This window comes from Wasmannia auropunctata, unplaced genomic scaffold (genome assembly GCF_000956235.1).
Source record: "Wasmannia auropunctata unplaced genomic scaffold, wasmannia.A_1.0 LD336026.1, whole genome shotgun sequence".
NCBI lineage: Eukaryota > Metazoa > Arthropoda > Insecta > Hymenoptera > Formicidae > Wasmannia > Wasmannia auropunctata.
The window spans coordinates 953,727-978,139 of NW_012026864.1; the positions used below are offsets into that span (position 1 = coordinate 953,727).

Genomic DNA, 24,413 nt, shown 5'->3' on the forward strand with positions numbered 1-24,413 from the left:
AAGATAGGAAGGGAGTCTCCTGCGCTACTCTACACGTTCCGCGACGACCTTTTTAATCCATTGTCCACTACGATTATGCTATATTCGAGATAACCGTGTTCTTATTTATACATCCATTACGCGACAAAATAGAGTATCAGAAAGTGTCGAGTAGCATGGAACGTATAATCAACTCTTTGCAGAAAAAAAAAAAGAGTTGCAATATCTCTCCCTCTACTTTCAATCGCGATATACTGACGAGATACGTTCGATAGTTGGAAGGTGTTGTGCGGCAAAGTAAATAAGAATGATGGCGTTAGAGGCGCGAATAAAATAGAAACTTCAGTGTAACCACCGTGCCGGAAGTATTTGAAAATATTACTTTGGAGTTTCGCGTGTTCGTTATTCCAGCCAGGTTTTAGTAACGAAGGGAACTAATAGCGTGCACGCACGAACGCGGTGATATTGACGCAGCCTTTATCAGTACTTTAACACGTTAGCGGCGGACTCGACCAGGTCGGAGCTTCGAATTTTCGAAGCTCGTTCCATTCAATGAGAGACCCTATAGCTTTTTAGATAGCGTGTGTTTCATTTCTATTTGTTATTTGTTTTTCAAATTACACCTGAAAATAAGTGAAATTAACAAAAAAGAATACTAGACATCCGAATAAAACTTTTACTCCTGCATAAAACATTTTAATCTCATTTGATTCCGTCGCTTTTTTTTTTACTCACGATGAAATAGGTGGTTGTAACACATTTTTAGTCCGCATGAGAATGAGGATACGGCAAAGGAACAAAGTAATTTAACCTGATTTATTTGAAACGAAATTAAAAAAGGAACTCCGGAACCGATTTTTTTTTCTTTTTTAAAGAAACATTCACTGCATTTTGGATCGAATTTTTATCACAATCTCATAATTCCTTTACGATGGACTCCCGTCGGGACAATCTTTCGTGTTATCTCACGACTACCAATGGGAACTTTTGTGTGAGCGTTAGATTGCATCTCTCTCGCCACTCTCCTAATTAATTAATTCCTCGTTGTCGTCCTGTTACTCCCGTTTCCGCCGGCAAATGCAATCTCATGCGGCGCCCTTCATAAAGCATCCGCCGCAAATAAAATTTGCGCGAGCGTTTATTCCTAAGAAAAACAAAGTGCACGAGCATGTAATATCAGAGAGACGCGCGCTGTCGCTCACGCGCTAGGTCCCCGCCGCTTTTATTGACCCTCTTTACCACGTGCTTAGATCAGATGGTTTATCCGCCGACGTTAATTTACAGCGTCTCTGGGCTCGGTCGCCGGTTAATGAGAAAATAAAACTCGTCACGTTCGACGCTACAAGGAAGCCGGATTTGACGCAAGCTCGACGAGAGCGAGTCTCGTTGACACGTCGGAAGTGACTCGCTTAATTCGCACGTAAAACGCAATTACACGCACGTGCCGAGTGCGTAATGCAATTGTATCTGATAGTTCCGGAAGATGACGCCTTTAGGCAATGACGTTCGCTGTGACAACCGGAAAAGATCTCAAAGCGAATATGTACTCTTTTTGCGTTAACCCAATATTAATTTTATTATTAAATATTATTATATTTGTTAAATTAAAACGAGGGAAAAACCTCGCGGGTAAAACTGACGGTAGAACTAATTATTTCGGGCAATTGTCTCTCTCTCTCTCTCTCTCTCTCTGTGTGTGTGTGTGTGTGTGTTTCTGTATGTGTATGTTATGTGAGCTCGTCGTTGCTATGTTATCATGCCAGTATTCGACATTTTAATAATAGCATTTAGACACATAATTAATGAGAGCTATATATAACCGCGGTTAACATGCTTTAACCTTTACCACACCAGGATATTCAATTAGAATCGAATATACAGGAATGTATCAGCTTTCTCGAGTGTTTTTTTTTAATTCTATATTTAGATGGTGTAATCAATTAGGCGTCGATCTTTGTCTATACCGAAAATGTCAAGATATTGATATACACCATATTATAAGAAATTGAAATTTAAAGACATTATGTAGAAAACATATTTTACGTATTATGTAAATGAATTCTCATTACAAAAAGATTTCAGTTTATAGTTAACTTAAAATATTTTCAGATTATTTCTTAGAACAGATATGAAAAACAGTACGTGTAAACTGTAATAAATACCATCCCAATTGAAATCAAAGAGTTGGAGATTGGTGGAAAGATGATATTAATTTAGGAGCAGCACAGCGCGAACTTTCAGACAATATAAACCAAATTTCCTCGATTAAGTCCGAACCATATGGCGGCATGATATTGACATCGGATCATTTATAGAGTTTTCCAATACGGAGGGATGTGAAAATTCGTCATGTATGATGCGCATTAGGCGCGGTTAAGCCGAGTTTACACAGTATGTTCTCTCATTTCATATTCTCAATTCAATAAATCATTGAAGATAAATAAAAAAATAAATCGTACATTTAGGGTTTTCACAAAAGTGATTCTTCATGCTAAGGAATGAAATCGCCGTGAAAGATACTTACTATGAACTCGGTGAAACAAAAATTTCGGAAATTCTTATAATATAAAATATATGTTATAACATCCGAAATTAATTTTAATGACAGATGCTTCTGATATAACATAGATAGCCAATTTTCTCTAAAAGGGCGCCAATAACTTGAGTTACAAACCGCGATCAAAAACGAAGGGCTTTTGGGTGAACTTGAGCTTGCCGATAGTTCACTTCCGATTCATTCACTTGGGACGATTTACCCGGGAGGATCACCAAGAGCAAACCGCGTAAATTCAGCCTTAGCAGTGAACGTGGTCTTGTCGTTGGGAATTGATGACCGGAGTGCGCGACCTCGGCTGGTCGCTCGGCAGAATTTATCGAAACCAATGAAATTCCCGGGAGTTCTCCCCGCCGGCGATTACCAACGGTCGCCACCGATGGAAATAATAATTACATCTCGCGCAATTATTGCACTCGGGATTCTTCCGCGGTTCGCGCGTCGCGGATGAAAGAATTAGGCCGCTCGTTCACGTTCCTTTTTTTCTCCCCCGTTTTCTCTCTCTCTCTCTTTCTCTCTCTTTCTCTTTCACTATATTCTTCCAAACTAATAAATCTGCACAGGTCCATCCGTACTTTGAGAATAGCCCGTGTACCGGGAGAAAACTTCGGTGCAGGTTTATGACCGTACAAAGTTTCAGGTTCCGAAAATTGGAATTCTAGAAAGGACAAGCGAGCTTTTCCACAGAGAAAGAGAGAGACTTTTTATGCGCTTCATAAAATCGCAAACGAGAAAATTGTACTCTCAGTGTCGTACATTCATGTGCCAATTTCCCAATTAATCCGTGCGGATTTGCACGTTTGAATAAATCGCGGAGGAAGAGCGTGGCAGGGCCTTAATCACAGTACCACGTGGTTCGGCAAGCGAAATGCCGAATATTTACGCCCGTGTGTATGCCCCAAATCGGAATTTCCCTTTAATCCGCGAGCCGCACGCGCCGCGCCCTTTGCGTCAATAATAAACAAATAAACGAATAATTGATTTGCAGTTGACGCGGGCAGTTCAAGGCGGATTAGAGAGCGGAATGAATCCTTAATAAACGCACATATGCGCATGGGAGTGAATTCGAGCGTCGAGATTGATCGACGCGTGATTGATACCGAAGATGAAATTTACGGCCCGCAGTATCCCAGGCGTCTTCTCTCAAGCGTATATCGATTTCTCGCTCGATCTCGTTGTTGTCCTTTAATCTCGATCCCGAGATTCGCCGACGCGTATTATACGGTCCTATATATACGGGCGCTGTGTCCTTATTTATTATTAATAAGAGAATGGCAGTACGAAATTATCGGCCATAACCATCAATTAATTATTTGTGCGTATATAATATCGAGCCATTATGCGGAAACAAGTAAAATATAAATTATTAACAATGGATACGATATCTTGTTTGCGATAGCTATGACAATAATTTTCAGCGTTGAGTGACCGTAATATTAGAAACATAGTAGTATCGCCCACGTACATTATGGCTCGATATATCAAATACTCTTTAAAGTGATAAATGTCCTCCGCGTTGCAAAACTTCTTGTCTACGGTATTACGGTGGAAGATACGATTACTCGCGAATATCAATAACTGCGACATCACAAAAGAGATTGGTTCTTATTCTCATTATTATCATTTTATCGACACATTGCGTGTAGAGAGAGAAATTTATTAGCTTCATTGTTAACGCGCGTTCGCCGATGAAAGCGTCCTTCATAGCTGAAAAATGGGTAAAGGACGATCGAGACGAGAATTTTCGAGGACTCGGCTGAGCGTACAATAAGCCCGGGGAATTTTTCAACGGCACCAGCGCCCACGGCCGATTAATATGTATTTCTCGATTAAAGGCCCATTACACGCAGAACTGCGATACGCGGCGCGAACGAGCGAGGAATAATACGATCGGAACGTTCCATTGAATTTCAACATTCGGAGCGCATGGTAATTTTCCCCTGCTTTCGTCCGTCGTCACCATCGCTTTCGTCGCTTTAATCTCGTGAGACGTGAAAACAAACAATTGTATTCCATCTCACGTTTACAAGCGGTCGAAGAAAACGAAGCGACCCACTATTCGAAACGGCTTTTTTTTCTATTTAATCCCGCAGCGAAACGGTAGGGGGATTTTAATACCTATCCGGGTTCCGCAGGGATAATCCCAGGGGTGCGGTATAAGAATACGAAAGAAGCAATAGCTACGGTATTTCAATGACAAAAACATGAAACAGTGTTTGAAGCTAAAATGTAGAAATGAAAAGATTTAGCGAATAAAATCACGGGGGAGATTCGCAGGCGGAAGTTGCCTCGAAATTAATTAGTACGGCCAAATGTATAATGTGAGAAATTAAATGTGGATTAAGAATGTCTTTTAAAATTCTAACACTGTATATTGTTCTTAGCATAAAAGATAAAATTTCAAATTAAATGGGATGACGGGCGAACCGTTTGAGAGAATTAATTTTCCACTCTTATGCATAAAACCGGATCACCTATAATGGCGAGTTTTTCATTGCAATATTATTATTACAAATAATCTTGTTTATTTTCTCATGGAGAAACCGATTTAGTGACCGATATTTTTACTACCCTTATCCTATCTCAAGAAATATCTGCCTCGAGGTAAATTTAACTCCATTGTTGAGGATAAATATCAACAAGAAGATGCAAGACAAAAAGTCTATACAGTGGGATGAATCGAAGGACGAAGCGACGGTACTCGGCGTAAAAGTCGGGGCTCTCACCTCGTTTAACGGGAGCCCTTCTTTAACGCGGGAACGCGAAAACACACGAGAGCAATTTCGAAATGGACGCAGAGTCGCGCGACGAAGAGACCAGGCCGATCTGGAAAATTACATTTGCCAGTGGCGCACAAATTACGGACAATTTGTTCATAGTCCCCCTCCTTCCACCCTCCCCTCCCTTCCTCCTCTTCTACTCTGCCGACCGCTGCCTTGAAATGTGCATCCACTAAATTACGCGAGCGCCGGACGAATCACGAAGATAAGGGAAACATAATTAAGAGCATTGCGGTAAGATAGAAAGCTACCACAAAGCTGAAAGTTACTGAGGTGAAAAACTTCGGTGTTGCGCAGAAAGAAGATATAACAAAAAATGTAATAAGCCGCAGACCGCGATGAATATCGCGAAGCGCGGTGCACGTAATGAGTTCTAATTGCTGGCGTCTGATCGGTAGAAGTCGATACACAGCGGAGAATAAAATACTGAGAAGTTGTATTCTTTGTAAGAAAAAAAAATTACAACGCGGCACAACGAGTAAATTTATCAAGTATAATTTATCTCTTATAAATTGTTCTCCATAGAGCGGTCGCTAAATTTTTTTTTGCAGTTTGAATATTTGTGACATTATGTGCATTATACGGGTCACTTAATTCGAAGTTATTGAAAACGTTCCAGGTGGACACACGGAGTTAATTCAGTAACATGGACCGGTGTGTGGTAACTCTATTACATTTCGCGTATTTCTGCGCACTCGATAATTGTCTCTAATTAATTCGTCGATGGGCGCCGTTCGATTGGCTCATTTTAAAGCGCACTTGCGCGAATATATACGCATTAACATGCATACTTAATGTTACCTGTGCGAGAAAAGGGCCCCGATTTTGCGTTCGAGATGTAGTCACGCGTTCGCCATTAATAAAATGTTCAATAACTTTTCGTAAATTGAATTGTTACTAATTGAAATACGAATTGTTTGTTTCGAAAGTGCTTGTGCGGAATGATACATCAGACAAATACGGACGTGATGGATTCTCGGCATTCCGCTGACAGAAAATTAATTTTTCACTGACAAAAAATTAATTAGTCACATTAAGGAGCGTAAAAAGCCTCGCAGGATCTTAAATTGGACTTCCATTAGGGAACTAATTATTACATTGAGCTTTTTGTGATATTTGGATACCGATATTACCATTGATTTAACGACTATGAGAACTCCTGTTCACGAGACACATTTAACATGGCAACGAAGTATTTCGTTTTTTCAAATTAATATTGTATGATGCTTATACATTAGATAGAGTTATTAGAACTTCGATTTACGAGACATATATTTGAAAATGAGGTATTTCATTTTTCCGATTTAATAGACGCTCGTACATTAGATAGGGTTATTTTTGTAATTGTCAACGCTAAAGACAACCTAATGGAGATCGAAACGTGTTTTACATTATGTGTATTGATATTTATCTATTTAGTTATAAACAACGCTTAGCAGCTAAGATCCTGCGAGGCTTTTACGCTTCTTAATTTGACTTACTTGTTCATATTATTATCCTAACTTCTTATTCATTTATTAAAAAATTAATTTTTTTCTTTAACAAAGTCAGCCTTATCGCAGTAATATTTTCTTTGAAAGCGTCCTCTTGAACAGATTTCTTTTTTTCCCGATTCAATGACGAGCGATACTTTTTCAAACTTGTTCGAAAGACGTGAGTTAACGTAAAAGTTGTCGACGTTTCGAATCTCTAATATGCCGGAAAGAGACGTAAGAAACGTCGACTTCCGGTCGAGTTTGAGTTAACTTAAGTTTTTTTTATAACGATCGTTTCTACGTGCTCGACGAATGAAGGAGCGAAATTTGCAAAAATGATTTACTCCCGCATAATAGCTCCGGCGCAAATCTCCTTCGTTCAATAGCTCTGAAAATTACACGTTTAAATAATTAATCGGCCGCGATTGTTATAATAATCAAATTAATGAAAATCCTGATATTAATGAGCAAAACTAAAAACCGCCCACGGATCAATTAACGAATGGAAGCCCGGTTTCGGTTTACGGAGAACGAATCAACGTTTTAATCTCGCGATGCTCGAATATTAAAAGTTCGAACGGGCAGCGGAACATCGGCGCTGAAAGAATTATTTTTATAATTGATTCCGACATGCGCGAAACACACGCAAGGTAAAACTTCTCTCTTGATGGGGCGCGCATTAAACACGCCACGAGCGGTAAAAGCGCCCTAATAACGGAACGCTTCTCCGCGCGACTGATTATATCTCGTCGTAAAATTCGCACCGAAAATATTTGTGATCGTTCCCGATGTCATCGAGGGACGCGACGCTATTACTATCGCGTCTTAACTTTCTCGAGCACACCGTACAATCACCAGGCCGAATTACCGCTCGAAATGTATAAACGTGACGCGCTAAAATTCTGCGGTGCGTCCGTATATCACCGGTCCATAAAAGGACGACAGCACCGCGAATGAGTGTGATTGATTGCCTTTCTAAGTGTTCGCCGTGCGACACGATGCGACGACGCGAGGCTGAATATCGTACTTTGAGAAACTAGCGATTTTAATTACGGAAAATGCTAAAATGGACACGTATACGTGTAATACGCATTAACGTATTAAATTTTAAGTAGAACGAAGTAAATTACTTCGCCTCGGTACACATACATTAAGGGGGAGAGGAAGGATGGGGGGGGAGGGCAGGGGTCGGCAAAGATTTAACTTTGACATTTGAACATGATGCGTCGGAATTCGTAATCTAAATTGGCGACTAACCATGAGTTAACACGTATAATTCGTATTGACTTATTAATCTCGAGCATCGTGGAACACGACACATTACAAATTGCGATATGACACGCGATAAGCCCCGCTCTAACTTCTCATGAACGTTTAGCATGACACATATCATTTACTTTACGTTACTTTATTGCTTGTGAAATAAAGAGAAAATTTACGTTATGAGCTGTACAATATTGCGAGTTGTTATAACCGTGATGCTGTTGGTCATCAAATTTCTCAAAGTTTCATATTAAACTCCATATTGTGTTACATATTACACGTTCTAAATATTTTATTTATGAGATACATACTTTTTCGCTTTCCTTTCTTAAACATAATTTTAATTTAAGACTCACATTTTTCGATGCATTTAACCTTTAAATTTTATATATTATTATATTGAATTGTATTTTTTAAAAAGTATATCAAAAGATCGCGAAGAGGCCGTTTATCCATCTAAAAGAAATTCAATTTTTAAATAAATAATAGATGCGAATTTTGAAATAATTTATATTGTACATGAAAATTTTCCTATTACGTATAAATAATTACAACGATATTATATTGAGTTATATAACTGGATAGAGTTTGAAAAATGTAGTGTACAATCGTGCTGCAGTAGTACGAATCAATGATATGTGTAGACGTGAATCATTAATATAAACTGAATCTTAAAAAGGGTAAATGAGTGTATATAATGAATTATTCGAAGAATACTCTACAATATTTATTCGGAAAATTACCGTCAGTCCAATATTTCACGTGGAATATCGGATTCTATACATAAAATATCGGATATAACGTATATATCCAGAACATAAAATTTTCAAGATAATTATGCTTGTATCATATTACGCGCGATAAGGAAATAGGAAGTTTTATACTAAAAAAAAAATATAGTTCGTGCGATTGGGTCGTACCTGTGGATCACTTTTGTGAGAGTCTCCGATGTCATGACGGGAAAGCAACAGAGTCCTCGATCGCCAGGACGAGTCCTCCTCGCCATCACTCACTCAGTGAATTTTGCATTATACACAGAGAAGACACAATCGGCACACTGACCAATCGCGCGCGCGACTATCGAACGATCGGCATAACGTGTCAAGGACGTCCGACGTCGTCTCGAAGGTCACGGAAGGACCTTTCCGACGATAGGACAGATTAGATCTCTGTCTCCCTGACGACGCGTTGCCGCGCGTTGGCCGATTTCCAAATTTCGCTCGCGCTTGATCGTCGGGGGCCGATATCGAATTGTGCCGTTTGCCGGGCCCCGCCACAAGTGGTTGTGTCCTGCCACCGGGGAAACACCTGATCCTGCGCTCCGCGGAGCGAAGAAGACGCGGACGGGCGGCTCGCGGAGTATACACGCGCCGAGAAAACGCCTTCGTTCACGCGGCAATCTTAACGGTCGCGTAAATCCGGATCTGCCGATCGGAAGGAGGGCCACCACCCACGGATCAACGTGTTTTCATCGCTCTAATGGACAAACTCGACTGTGTCATCCTTCCGTAGGAAGAGCCGCGCACCCTCCTGACAGCGTGACTTGCCACCGATGAGCCCGTTGTTCATTTGATCGCCCCAGGATCGATCCTTCGATGCAAGGTAAACAGACACGAGGAAGGAAGTGGGACGGGCAGGAGGATTTGTTGCGCGCACCTTCAATTAAAACACGAGGGATCAAACGTGCCGTACGATCGCGGTGGGGGTCCTTTCCTCAAGAGCGATCCCTCTCTCACGCTCGAATTCGATCGTCGATCCTCAGGACGGCGAGATAAACACTTGTCCCTGAGTACGACGAATTATTTTCGACGTCCTCGTCTCAATGTAAGACACGTCCTAGCACGGCTATCCTCGCCTCTTCCTACAAAGACGGAAACACCTCGCGCACGAAGCGGAGCCGCGACGAGTGTACACACGCACGCTCGTCCTTAGCCGAGGGGTGTCTCACAAGGGCTAGTTTTCTGTTTTTCAGCCTACCGACTGCCGTGCACCCCCGCGTTATTCCGCAGGAACTAAACAGGCCACAATGACGCCTGCGTCCTCGGGCGTCGCGACGACGGTTATCCGCGACCCCCGCGTCCGATCGCGCATGACGTAGCAATAAGGGCGCGAATTTAGCACAATGTTCGAGATGGAGAACGCTTGATAGCGAATACGCGGGCTTGCTGGCTATCTGAAGTAATGAGAATAATCTAAAGTAATGAGAGAGAGACAGAATATCTCGTACGATTATGTGCACTGCTAATTTTTGTACGAGTGGGTATTAGACTCATTCAGTACGGAGATGAAAAAACATCGCGTCGATTGCTCTAGTTATATGTAGCAATGGAATTAATAAAATGCAAATTGGATAAATATCTATTAAAAAAAGATAAAAATTTTTAAAAATAAACAATTACGCCGAAAATAATTTTCCATATGATGGAAACACCGTGATATATGATACTGTTGAATCATTGATTTATATTACTGCAGCATGACATAATCCGATCATAAAAATCTCACAGAAAAGAGATACATAATTTTATTTATATCTCTTTTTTGTCAAATTGTTTAAGGATTAAAACATTTTTATTATTCTTTTGTCACATAAATTTTTGCGAGAATAAATATTAACCAATATCTGTAAATAATATTCAAGATTCAATGGTAATTGTTTTTAAAGTCTATAAAAAAGTAATTTAAACTTAATCATATAGTTTAAATTTCGATTTAAATTCACATCAACTGAGACGGATCAATAACGTTGCGTCAAGGCAGCTTTGTTCATTACATCGTTTATTACGGCGCAAAATTCAACACGTGAAAGATATCGCACGAGATTTAAAGAAGAAAATATAGGAATTTTTCAATTGAATCAAAATAGTGAGTATCTGAGACTGATAAACGATAAAAGGAAGCAAAATTTAAACATATTTAAATAGAAAAATAAAACTGTGGAATACGCTTTATATCTTCACATTGATATTATTCTCGCATGGTTTAGTCAATCAAATAATGAATGATAATAATTGTTATTTTAAAAACAGATGTAGTACGAAATATCATAAATAGCTTGAGAATTCTCAAAATCGCTCTCGTAAAGAGTTCTTGATATCGGAAACCAGACGAGTAGAGAACTTTAATTGACATACGCTGAAATTCTCTGTAACACCGCGATCCCTCTGCGCGCAATGTTTATTTTATTGATCAGCGAAATTCCTTTTAATTACTCACCAGTCTGGGTGCTGCTGTCAAATAAGGTGCTGGATGTTTCGACTGTCATCGACGCGAAAGTGCCATCCGTGATTTGAGCCGAGCTATTTCTTCGTCCGCGAAATCTCTGAACCTGCAACATGCACAGTATATATAAATTTTTAACAGTGATCATTACAGATTAATGTTAATTACAAATATTAAAAGAATTCAACAAATATTTTAAATAAAAGAACAATTCTCATGTTATGTTACTTTTTAGTGTTTTTTTCTTTTTAATACTTGATTTAAAAAAAATATTATTTTGCAAATATTGCTTAAGCTTTTATTTTTTTCCTTTCTGAAATGATTTTATCTTATAAAGTTCACTTTTGAATTAAAGAAAAACTACTAGAAATTATTGAATATATCTGCTTGATGCTCTCCTTGAAAATTGAATAGATAAAACTTCTTTGCCGATCTGGTTCTTTTTTTAATAGAAATTTTTAATAGATACTTTTGATACTTTTAATTTTACTCTAAGATGGAATCTATTGCAAATTGAGAAAAACAAACCGTGTCGTCGCTTTGAGAGCTCTGTCGCCTAAAGTTACGGCATCGTATCATCTCTTCGGTAGTACTCTGTCGTCGAAAACCGCGCGCTATCAGGATCTCTTCCGTGGTGGATTGCCGTCGTATTATTGGCGCATGGTGAATATTGCCAGGTGCGCGGGCGCAAGGACTGGGCTCTCTGGATGAACACGAGGAACTGTCCGGCGATCTGAAATATAAAATTCGATATGAGACACAGATCGTCTAACAGAGCTTTAAATTCAAAATTATAATAACTACTATGGCATTGAATATATGTCTATAAATTTTCACGAAACATTGCTAGAATTTTTATTGTTTTGATTAATTTAAATGTGAAAACTCTATCTCACAATTACAAAATAAAAAGTAAATGATAAATATTAATTATAAATTAATTTCTGTTACAATTTTCCTTATTTGACAATAATAATTCGAAATATAGGTACATCTAAAAACGTTTTATGTAATGTATTGTGGATTTATAAAAGTAATTTGTGAAAGATATTAATTAATTGTGTATAACAATATTTTTAATATACAAAACTTAAACACAACATTAAAATAAAATATTTTGAAATAAACAATTTGAAGCGCTGATAATCAAGAGTATGTCTTGTTCAACTATATATATTTAAAAAATCAATAGAATACAGGTACCGTGGTGGCCGACCAGCCATGGAGGTGGACTGTCTTCTTAATCGACCTTTTCTCTGTCTGATAGGACTGATGTCTCTCTTATCGACGTTTCTATCAGGACTCAGATGACTTTTTGAATCGCGACGTCGCAGATAGGAAGCAGAATCTGGACTCAAAGAGTCCCTCCGTGCTTTCCGACCTTCAAATATATACATCAATAAGATTAATGTATCCTGTTCGCTTATTCGATTACAAAGAAATATCTTCTTTAATATTTTCTAGAATCATTATTTACATATAAGAGAAATTTTGACAAAATTTTTTATATTAGTTTAAAAAAGATTTAAATTTTGAATATATCCGCAGTCACCAAAATTTTAAAGCCAATGAAATTATAATGCGATGATTTAAAGTCAAAATGTTTTAAGTCAATTGTGAAATTGATAATAAAATGGATTACGGACGATGTAGAATTTTATTTTTATATATTATATATATATATATATATATATATATATATATATATAAACACAAATTAGCTGTAACAACAGTTGGTATCTACCCCCATCATCAGGATCTGGTGATAAAGTTGGTTGGCTACCACGACGTCCTGTGGGTGGCATCGATTCATCAATTGCTGCGTGTTGGCGTATCAGCCTCGACACTTTACTCGGCGAGACTTCTTTACCCTTGAAATTGCACTGTCGAAAGAATCGATATCCATTATAAAATCTACACGATAGGCTACCCTCAAGCGAAATTGAAGATCTCTAAGCAAAGAAGCAATGAGCAATCATTTTATTAAATACAATTGTAAATATTAAAGACGCAGGCTCGATCTTTCGTTAAATACTAGATAAAAACGTAGCATTATAGCCTCGTCGGAAATTAAACTGCTTAATTGCTATCCCAAAAGAGGGGCTCTATCGATAACCGCTACCTGCGTGGTCGAGTCTCTTCGAGTGGAAAGTAACGGATGCGTAGGTGTGTTGTTAACGTTCGGTGAGCCGACCGGGCTGGAGCTACCGGAAGTCGAGGTCCCGGGAAGCGGGAGGCTGCTTCCGGCCGTCGGCGAGATCGCCGGTGGCGTTACCGAGGACATAACGATAGTCGGCGGACTGACGGATGCGTCCAACGTGGCACCGATTCTGTTCTCAATCGTGGCCCTCGTGTCCACGCTTAAGGTCGACATGGTGGGCATCACTGGCGAGGTGCTGATCGACACCGTCGTCGTCCTCGAGTCGGTTATCGTCGTTGTGACAACGGGCGTCTTCCCGTTGAGTATCAAAGGCGACATCGTCATCGCCGTCTTTGTGTCGATCACGGTGGAACTTGTCGTTTGGGTCCTGCCCTCGGTACTGCTCGATTTCTCGCTCTTGTCCATGGAGTTCCTCTGAGTCTCCAGATGTTCTCTGGACAGAAGGAAATCGATGAGCAAAACGCATATTATATTTAATGTGCAAAGCGCTATGATTAAATAATTTATTATTTTAGATATTAAATGATATTTTCTATATCATTTATCACCATAATACATTGCATATACGTATGCAATTTCTCACGTATCAATTATTCGAAAATAATTAGCTGGGAATTACTTAAATTTAATTATTTAATTTATATTTATTGCGTACCCATTATGATTTAATTGACTATTGTAATTTAACTAACCGAACCGTATTACTGCCCGCGCTGTCGGTGCTGGAAGCGCTCGGTCTTTGATCATTTCTGTAATACTTCGTGGGCGTGACGCCACCCCCGTCGACAGACTGTTGAGATTGCCTACGTCTGTGATGACGACAATTGTGCTTACGATCGCCGGGGCTCTGAGATTGTCCCGTAATCACCGAGTCCCTCCTGGATCTCGCGCTCTCGCCCGAACCACGGCGAGAGTTTCTCGATTCGCCCGAGCCTGCAATATTGCAGTAATTAATAAGGTACACGCTGGTTAAGTAATAATTTAAATATATTTCTCTCGTAAAGATGAGTTTGCTTTATATCGCACTCGAAAACTCACGTTTCACGTAAACGTTTGTAAGATTCACTGACGTAAAATTTAATGTTTACATAAAATATTACAAAATATCATAATTTCCTAAGATATAACATAATTTCAAAGATTTCGTACAGGTCTACACGTTATCCGTATATCGTCGTAAACGGTGGAAGAAGATGGGATATGCTTGTAAGTCTTTTCGACAATTTTTCCGAACTCGATCATTCTTGGACAGTGAATAACATATACAGTGAATAATGAAATTTTATTTTTTTCTAATATAAAATCCACGCGCGACTCCACATACAGAACATATATTGATCCCCCAAGGGATTTACTTCCAGTGATATCGCGACTCGCGAAAATTCGTGACTCCCACGAAACGGGAGAGCTCCGAGCTGTAACTGCGAGCGCGCGCGTGCTATTTTTAGACTGCTACTGGCAAAGCTTTCCTCTCGCTGAAAATTTCACCTCGACGCGGCGTGGGCGAGATGACCGTGGGCGGTGGCTGCGGCTGCGAGTCCTTTTTGCTCAACAGTCTGGCTATGTCGTTCTTAAAGTCACTGATGGCGGAGTCCCGTCTGGACTTGCTGGACACCTGGCTGCGGATGCCGCTGTCGACCGAGCTCTCCCGTCTTTTACGCAGGCTGACCAGGTGGCTGGCGTCCGTGGTGGTTTGTCGCGACCACGGCAGCGACTTGGCGATGTCCGCCAGGGTCTCCCTTCGACAGAGCTTGTTGCCGCGGCTGCTCTTCGTCGAGATACCGCCGCCGCCCCATTCGCGCAGAATGTCGGTCAACTGAGCGAGGCTCGATCGCCGACGGCGCTGGTTCGTCGGCGAGCAATCCTGGGTCTCGTTCGGCGGCGAGATCGACGTGATCTGTGCCGCGGAGTCTCGTCTGCCTGTTCCTGAGGGCAAACGCATTACGCTGAAGAGATTGTCGTTCGATAAATTGTAAGATGATACCGTCTTGTTATCGAGTCGTTACAGAAGTCCGATGCGACGGTAATGGGAGTTTAATGGGAGTTCTTGTAGCCTTAATAAAGCGGATCGTCAATAGTGAAACATTATTTTATATAACTAAGAAAATTACTCGAGAAATGAAAATATATGAAATATATTTTGATCGCGAAATTAAATTTCTTTATTTTCGAAATACCGGTCTTTCGTATCACAATTTTCTATTCCGCAATGTTTCTCTTTGAAAAAAAAATGCGCTTCGCTCGAAAAAGGCAGAAGGGGGAATATAAATACCATTAACTTCTGACTTTAATATTCCCTCAAAACGCACACATCGCCCATTACAATCCTCACGAAAATGAATTCAAAGCACTTTTGCATGAGAAAACCGTCGAATTTCCATAATGTGCTTTCGTGCGAAAAATTCTGGTTACGGGCTAAAAGCGTGTCTATGCATACCCAGGCGTTGCCTCAGAGTGGACTCCTCCACTTGCTCTCGCACGAGGTCGTCCCAGCCATTGCCGCCCTGCCATATCAGCCCGACCTGATGAGTCACGATCGGCAGGTTGCACACGAAGCAGATCGCTGTCATGGTCCTGGAAAAGAAGAAGCGCGCGGTCTCGGTTTAAAGCCGGCTAGGAGAGTGGGACGTCCGCTCGCGAGCGGCACGGAAGAACTTTCAACGGAAGAAGAAGGTGCATCTTTCAACGATAAAGTTACGTGAAACCAGGCCATGCCAACAGAGCGCTTAAAAGTGATAATTTGTCGAAGTCGTGGTTTCCCTTGTCTAAGCTCTCGAAAAAACGCGATCGCGCCTAGGACGATTGTCATGCTCGGTGTTTCTTTTTTCTTATTTTTTTTTTGTGCGTGAAACTACTCCGGTAATTCAAGATACAGCGGGCGGAGGCGCACTCAGAGAGTATTGAGTATTTGTATTGAATATATACAAATGCGAGCCTCTTCCTGCTTCTTAACCGCCGCGAAACCACGCTTCGTCTACTTCACCCACTTCGTAGGTACGATCGAAAGAACTTAACGAGATATCCAAGATAATACAAACGTAGCTAAGTAGAACAACACTCTAACAATGTATGTACAATATAGACACAAGAACGCAAGTGTAATAAGTTAAAAACGGCAGTTGTGTAAGCTCGACCATGTCGACGTTTCTGGTGGAGACACGCGAAAACGAGAATGAAAGAAGAATCTCAGATTTCGTTAGCGCGAATGTAAAATTTTAGAAACAACGCGAAATGCTTAAGGCAAATTGAAACGTAACAAATAGAAATAAATCTAACAACAAATATCATAAACATTCTCACATCAACATTTAGAAAATCAAGGAAATATTTCACATCAATGTGATCACGAGCACGACACTTATAGATGTAAAATAAAATTAAAAAAAAAAAGAATCCATTTTCTCACACGCTTTATCTTCAGTTCTTAAGACATTCGCTTCTATATAAAATTACCGCGACAATGACATGTTCCATTTACTACTTAATATATGTAAAATTGAATTCTTTATCGTCGTACGAGAAATTAGCATAGATTTAAATATGAATAAGGTAGACTTCGGGAGCAGAGCGGGTAAACGCGAGAAGTCATTTCTAACGTATGCAAAGCTCGAGATCGTCGAGATCACACAAGTATCGGCCTCCGGTCTAGAAAATGTTACCGCAGCGTGTTTCGCGAGCGCCGATGAACGTCATTCCAAAAGCGTGGATGCATAAAGAAACTCGAGATGTATATATGTGTTACACAACGTAATACATATATACAATTACTATAGAGCGAGAGAGCCGCATATTATTTTCTCATTGTATACAGCACATACTGAAAACTTTTTTAGAAGGCATATATCTGATTTGTTGTTTCGACCTGTAATGTCGAAGTCTGGGGGTCTGCAACGACATCGCATGGCAAGGGCCTGGCCGACCTGCAAAAGATACACACACACAAACTTTTTTTTTCGATAGACCGCTACCGGGTAGTAAAGTAGTTGATGTAGAGAGGCATCTCGCGCTCTCGATGATGCTGTATATCCTGAAAAGGCGCATGATACTTGAGATAGCGTGGGAGCAATCGATGATCACTTTTAATTACAAGAGTCCCGCTGTATTTTTATGTAAACCGACGCCGCCATCGGTTTCTTAATAAGCATTTTCGAAAATCAATGACGTAAAGAGACTGACAATGGAGTTTGATTATGATAATGCAATGCAAGAACGCTGTGAATAAATAACATGTGTCGCGACAAAATGTAATATGATATAATATTACATATATATATATATGTTTTATAAAATAATCCCATACATTTCATCAAAATATTTCAACAGTTGTTGAATAATAATCAATCGGATCACCACGATATCAAATTAAATGTAATGTTTCACCGTGTACGAGAAGAAATGCGATTTTAAAATTATTCAATCTATTAAAACGCGAAATATTATCATAAATGCGTCACGTGAAAATTTCTGCATCACTCTTGGATAAGTATCTCACTTCCGGTTTCACCCACATTCGATACTCTGTATATTAAGTGAAACTTGATAGAACTGCATTCCCCATCAAATATGCGCAAACTTTAACGCTACAAATTTCACTCAAATACGCACTTTCGCATCCATAATCTTCACATAATTCCCGCCAGACCGATTCGTTCTACAAGCTTTGCCATATTAATAACATTCCAGAAACTCCTACTGTGTCATAACGATATTACCTCGTTAAAACTTGAATATCGCATAGCCTTATGTTAAGAGAAATCGCGAGTCGACCAACTCCAATCCATTCGTATGTTAAACAGAGCCGGTCGTTAACGGCCAAGTTTAACGGCCTGTATAGAAGACGAATTAAGAGAAGTAATTCAACGGGCGACAAAAGCGTTTCGGTAAAGCGCAATTACAATTTCGCTAGAAGAACCGTGAAACAGGAAAAAAACTGTAAGCACGAGCTTGTTTGAAAGCTGGACCCGAGAAACGTGCGCGGACAACAATTAATTAATCTCCCTGTCAAAGCCATAGGGCTTACTTATGCACAAAGTGACCTAATTAGCGATTCACTTGCCCCAATTACTTCGCTCCGCCAAACAAACGAGTATCAGTAACGAACTCACGTTTAATATCGATTGTCAATAAGTTTGAACGCAAAACTTCCTTGAAAATACAAAAATTTTTGCGTATTAGAAAGTATAAGTTAATATTACTTGCAGTAATTAATCAATTAAAACTTACAAATTCATGATTCTCATATTCCTCCCTGTTCTCCATTTAAGCATTTTAATTTATTTCTTCGATTTGATGTTAGTTTTAATTGACGTTTAATCAATATTGAATCAAAATTTGCGGAACGCGAGTTCTCTAAAATTCTTTTTCTTGAAAATCGGGACGATTATTATAAAACAAATTTTTTCTCTTACATAAGTGGTAACTGAGCATTAAATGTGTAGCGTGTTTTTAACACATAAAAAAATTCAAATAAAATGGATCCAAAATATTTAAATAAAATGAATATCCGAATAAAAAATATTAACAATTATATTTTTATTGCTAAATGTTTTTTGAAATACAAAAAAATCCTCAATACAAATCTCAACAGAAAATCAGATTTTTGTCCCTTTTTTTTACTAATGTTATTTGAGACCACGGGAAAGTGCAGATGCACGGGAGTACGCAGATTGCGAACTTTTATTTGCCCGCGTTAAAGCCGCATCCTAAAGCCGCGGTGAGGTTTGTAAAGCGTGAGAAACTACGCGAAAAACGTGCATTACGGCAGAGAATATAAATTTAAAAGGATCAAAAGCATAAAAATTTCAATTTTCCCACTATTAGACATAATCGTATTAAATACAACATTTTTATAATGCAGCGTAATAAACGAAAAAATGTGTAACAATTTTTTTGTCAGTCATCCCAATTTCGTGCATCATGAAAGACTTACCATTAAAGGTACGTTTTAATTGATTTTAGGAAACGTTTTATAAAATAAAAATTAATTTTAAAAGAGTAATAATATAAATTTATTAATATTTAAGAAAACAAATTTTAAAATAGAAACTTTTTTATTATTGCGGCCACATTAATATAAAGATACATTAAATTTCTTTAAAAAATTGTAAAACATAAAGCGTGTAAAACTGATAATTGTGCAAGGAAGTTTTAAGAATTTAATAGCATTTTAAATAAAAGATTTGTTTATGAAATAATTAAAAATAGTATTCTTGGAATCTTTTCTATATGTTAATTAAAAAACGTGAAAATCAAAATTTATTTTGCATCATTAAGAAGATAATTTAAAAAATTTTATATTACAATAATGGAGACGTTTCTATCCCTTTTTAGTAAATGAATATTGAATGAATCACACACACATCTTCGTGTCATGACTTCTTGATACTTTCTAATGCTCGATTTTAAGATGCATTATTATAAACGCGTGTCAAGTAGACCATCCGGATCACCACCTCGCATCGCCATAATACGTGGTTTAACGTCACATTGTGGCTTGTATTATCGGCCGGCGAAACGTCATTAATACGACAGCTTTGACATTTCCTGTTTCAACATCCATTGTGCGTTAATAATGCCGATTGCGAGAGCTGAGCGGAAAATGGCTCGCGTTACGCGACCAAAGAGCGAAACACTGTTTTGAGGATCAAAACGGAAAATAAAATTAATTTACGTAAGAAATATGTTCATATTTTCTTGTTATTGCAGCATCATATATTTTTTAACAGAAAAATGCTAGGAGGGATCATTTTAAATTATGCACAAGCAATTACATTGAAAGGAAATTTCTTATTCTTATATTGTTTTTAAAAAATATATGAGCAAAATAATATTCGTTGTACTATATAGCCTTCAGTTCTCTTCGCAATTGCGTGGTGACTTACTCGTGTAACGCGCACAGAATGAATTACTCGTGCGAGCATCACGTTAACATTGAAATTATGAACGCGCAATAGATATTCCGCGATATCATATTCGCTCCTGAATTTAATTTTACGCAACACGACACGCGTGTGTAATTCGAAGCGCCGTAACCAGAAACTATAGTACATAGGTGAGATACAAGAAACAGGATTGCACATTTAAAAAACTAACGTGCATTCGCCGGTCGTTGCATTTTCCGTTCAGTAATAGAGCATAAACATGCTTTCATTAGCCATAATTGTTACTGCACTTGAAGCAATGAACGTTGATTGCATTTTTCTAAAAAAAAAAAAAAAGAATGCAAATGCATTTTTAGGTCCAATAGTAGTATTATTAATGTAGAGAGATTAGAATATATCATCAACTCTCGAGACTTCCTTCTCATGTTCCAACAGTGAGAAATTAACTTTTTAGATCTTGCAATAATTATATCCAGGAATAAAATATAGTGACCACATTTTAGTGGCTTATTCCCTTCTCTCTAATACTATTTTCTGTTCTTCTCAAAGTTTAAACCATTATATTAAAATAGAAGTTTCAGAAGTTCATTTTCCAGAATAAAATTTCGATGTTGAACGTGCAATAGGTTCGTATTATACAATAGGTTTCACAATAACAAGTGTTTTGTATTTGAACGATTATAATTTTGTACTGCATTTTTAGTTATATACAAAATGCCACGTGGTAAAGTCTCCCGTAGTGGCGAGAAACATCTTAAGATGTTTGCTCGCGAAGGTAATAATAACTCTTAGGATATCGCGGGATATCGCTGTGATTGCGACCTCGTAGAAACGAGCAAAGTTTATCCGCAGAAAAAAAACTCGGTGGAGGACTCCTAGAGAGGTAGTACCTGTGCAAATTGAAGGATTCGTTTCCTTGCATCGCAGATCGCGACGCAGGCCACGCGAAGTGCCTTAATAAAATCCGACCCCAAAACTCGTCGGAAGGAAAACTCATCCGGCATCGTTTCGCAAGCTCATCTGCGAACAAGCTGACGGCCAGTAACGGTTAGATGAGAGAAAACGGGATGCAAGGTAAAAAAAAAGCCAAAAAGAGCCATCCTTCAGATAAAATAAATTCTCTCTGTTTTCATTCTCGATGAGAATCGCGAAAGGTTTTTCAGGTGAAAAAAAAATGGAACAAAACGTATCCTGAACAACATTCATCTAGCTTTTCCGGATATTTTAATTGACACGGATATTGTTACTACGCTCTTTTACAGTCAATAAACTATAATTTTTGTTTTATTAAAAAACGTTGTTATTGTCCTGATTATTCTTTAGAAATTCCATTTAGGAATTGCTTTGTAATAAATGGTTTGTTGGAGCTGTGTTGGGCTTTGTTGGAGAAAACGCGATTTAAAATAATATCTGTTTTGAAATGAGCTTTAAATTCTACTAATTTCTCTCAACTATGTAAACAAAAATTTATTTATAGATAAAAAATGTAATTAAAAACTAAACTTTCTTTAGCGGAAGTCTATGAAAAATGCATAATGTAAGTGTAAAATAACAGAAACGAAACAAATACAGCGGTACGATACGAAAACGAGTTTTTATTCGGAAATGTCAGAAACGTATTACAAGATAGAAACGGTATTCTCCACGTAAATGATGGTAAAATGTCCCTTTATCGAGACGGTGCGGTGTGCACGTTTACGTTTTGTAAACTCGATCATGTCTGCCACGCGTTAAAGCTTTCTATCGAGTTAAATATTTGAGGATGACAGGGAATCGATAATGGAAGTATCAATATATGCTTTACATGGAGACATTTTTGTATGAAGTATCAAATATTTAAAGAACATTGTTCCAAAAGAATATTTTTAATATTTAATATTATATATATATATAATATATTTCAAACTTTATATACATATATGTGTAGAGAGAAAGATTTAAGCGTATAATTATTATTAAATTAAACGTATATTGATAAAACATATTAACCGTATATATCGATTATACTGATAATGTATATATTGAATCTATTTAAATATCAATCAATTTTTCAATTTATATTGGTTGCAATAAAGTATAATTACTATTGCAGAACAAGACTGCCGGCCGATACATTAAATTCCTTAAAAATACGATGTTATATTTTCAAAAAATAAATATTACACAAATTAAACACGTGAAAGAGAGAAATGAAAATTTTGGGTCGAGTATTTGATTAACTTTTTCATTACTCTTGGGATATGTATGTTTCATGGAATTTCCAAGTTTCTAGAACAAAATTTCCGTCACTCATACATATTTTCAAACTCAAACGATGTTATAGAAACATTGTAGTGTTGAAAGTGTTAAGGACTGTTAATATCGTCCGAAAACGTATAACATATTGAATCGCTCTGGCTAGATGATTTTAATTAAAACACAAAATTAACGTGTCACGAATGAGAAGTGTAAAATAAATGGATTGTAAAATAGATCGAGGGAAAGGAAAAGAGAGACGAGGAAAAAAGAGAGAATTAGGTATATATATGAGAAGCAAAATACCAGGAGCTTCGCTAGTCTTTTAATACTGAAATTGGCATTGCAGCCGACGATAATTGCTTCCGAGGCAAGCTCTCTTGACCTCGCGAAAGACCTTTTCATGCAAGAATCTGTTTTAAGTGTTTATTTTCTTTATCTGTTATCAGACACGGTTCTTCAATTCCCTGCTAACTTCTGACGTTCTTTGCATGTATCGTAATGTATATACGACGGTGGGTCCCCCAGCAAATCAGCAATTCGAGGCGAATTGAAAGTAACTTACGAAGGATAGTAGAACAAACGTCCGTATCCAGTTCTATTCGGCGACATGCGATTCACGATTATTTCCTACCGGAGGGATCACATTTCGCGATACGATCGCTCGTGATGGACGTAACAATACGAGTGCCGGGGATACTCGCGCGCGTCCCAAGTGGTCGTACCTAAGGCCTTGATACTTAGAAGAAATACTGATCCACAGGTGGGCGTTAAAAGATGAAAGACATGACGGCGTCGGTCGGTAAATATCCTCTGCTCGAACATCCTCGCTATAGGAAAACTTCCACCGCGAAAAATGTAATTTTCTTCCGGGGGATCTACCGCGCCAAGTCAGTTAATACGAAAAATATCGCGTATACCTACAATTGTTCAATGATATTCCCTTGAGCTCCGCGAAATTGCAGACGAAATTGGCAACAAAGTACAGTTATTATCCGGAAAATTGTAACATTACGCACTAAACATATCGGATTATTACTTATCATTTAATTATTATTTTATGTATTATTTTATTAATACGTAGTTTGTGAAGTTAGAAACCACCAGAAGAATTCCAATTTTCTATACAAATATTTTCTCTTTGCACATTATGTTTATCACAATATTTTCCCTCGAATATGCTTCGAGCAAGATCCACTCGGTCATCTCGAGCCAAGGAATCAAAAGATGATATTTGGAATGCAGTGACGTCCGTTGAAAAATCCGTGGCTACCCGTGCTTTCGGAGAATTTCGATTTATCCAGCGTGATAAAGCAGCACGAGAGGATAAGACGTAACAACGTTTTCTTCGGTGCTCGGACAAGAAGCGGTCTCGCTGACGAATGAACAACGTTTCAACGTCGTGCAAAAGTCCCAGAAGGCTCGTGGAGACGGTAAAAGAATAAGGAAACGAGGAAGAGGGACGGCAAACACACATCCGGGGCCACGGGGATCAAATACGAGGAGTGAAAATCGGGCACGCTGTTGCTTGACGCCGAACAAAAGCTGAGAGGAGGGTATCCCCATAGCAACCAATCGCGACAACGTTGTCCGCCTAGGAGACGAGAGAGCGAGCAAGCGACGTGTACAACTGGGACGACGGGTCGCGGTGACGAACGGAATGGGGAGGAAGGAGCCGAAAGATCCGCGGGATTCCCGAGGGCGAAGGAGAACTAATATCCTTTCTCTTGTACCGGCAAGAGGAATTTATGTCCGCGCGAAAACCGGTTTATGGATCGAGTTCTAACCAAATGAAACTTTTTCCGGCGTTAGGGCTGCCATCTGTAAAATTATTAATCTAGGACCTGTCTCTTATACACATCT

General features: G+C 38.7%; 1 protein-coding gene across 1 annotated transcript in view; it reads right to left on the reverse strand.

Annotated features, from left to right (window-relative positions):
• LOC105452685 overlaps positions 1-16,004 on the reverse strand; it is a 38,791-nt gene extending 22,787 nt beyond the window's left edge. The window contains exons 1-8 of the mRNA XM_011694024.1: positions 15,872-16,004; positions 14,923-15,360; positions 14,127-14,367; positions 13,396-13,867; positions 13,018-13,156; positions 12,477-12,654; positions 11,802-12,006; positions 11,268-11,379 (exon numbers count right to left, since the gene is read on the reverse strand). Of these exons, the coding sequence (XP_011692326.1) occupies positions 11,268-11,379; positions 11,802-12,006; positions 12,477-12,654; positions 13,018-13,156; positions 13,396-13,867; positions 14,127-14,367; positions 14,923-15,360; positions 15,872-16,004 (1,918 nt within the window). The remainder of the gene's footprint in view (positions 1-11,267; positions 11,380-11,801; positions 12,007-12,476; positions 12,655-13,017; positions 13,157-13,395; positions 13,868-14,126; positions 14,368-14,922; positions 15,361-15,871) is intronic.
• Positions 16,005-24,413: the final 8,409 nt, after the last annotated feature.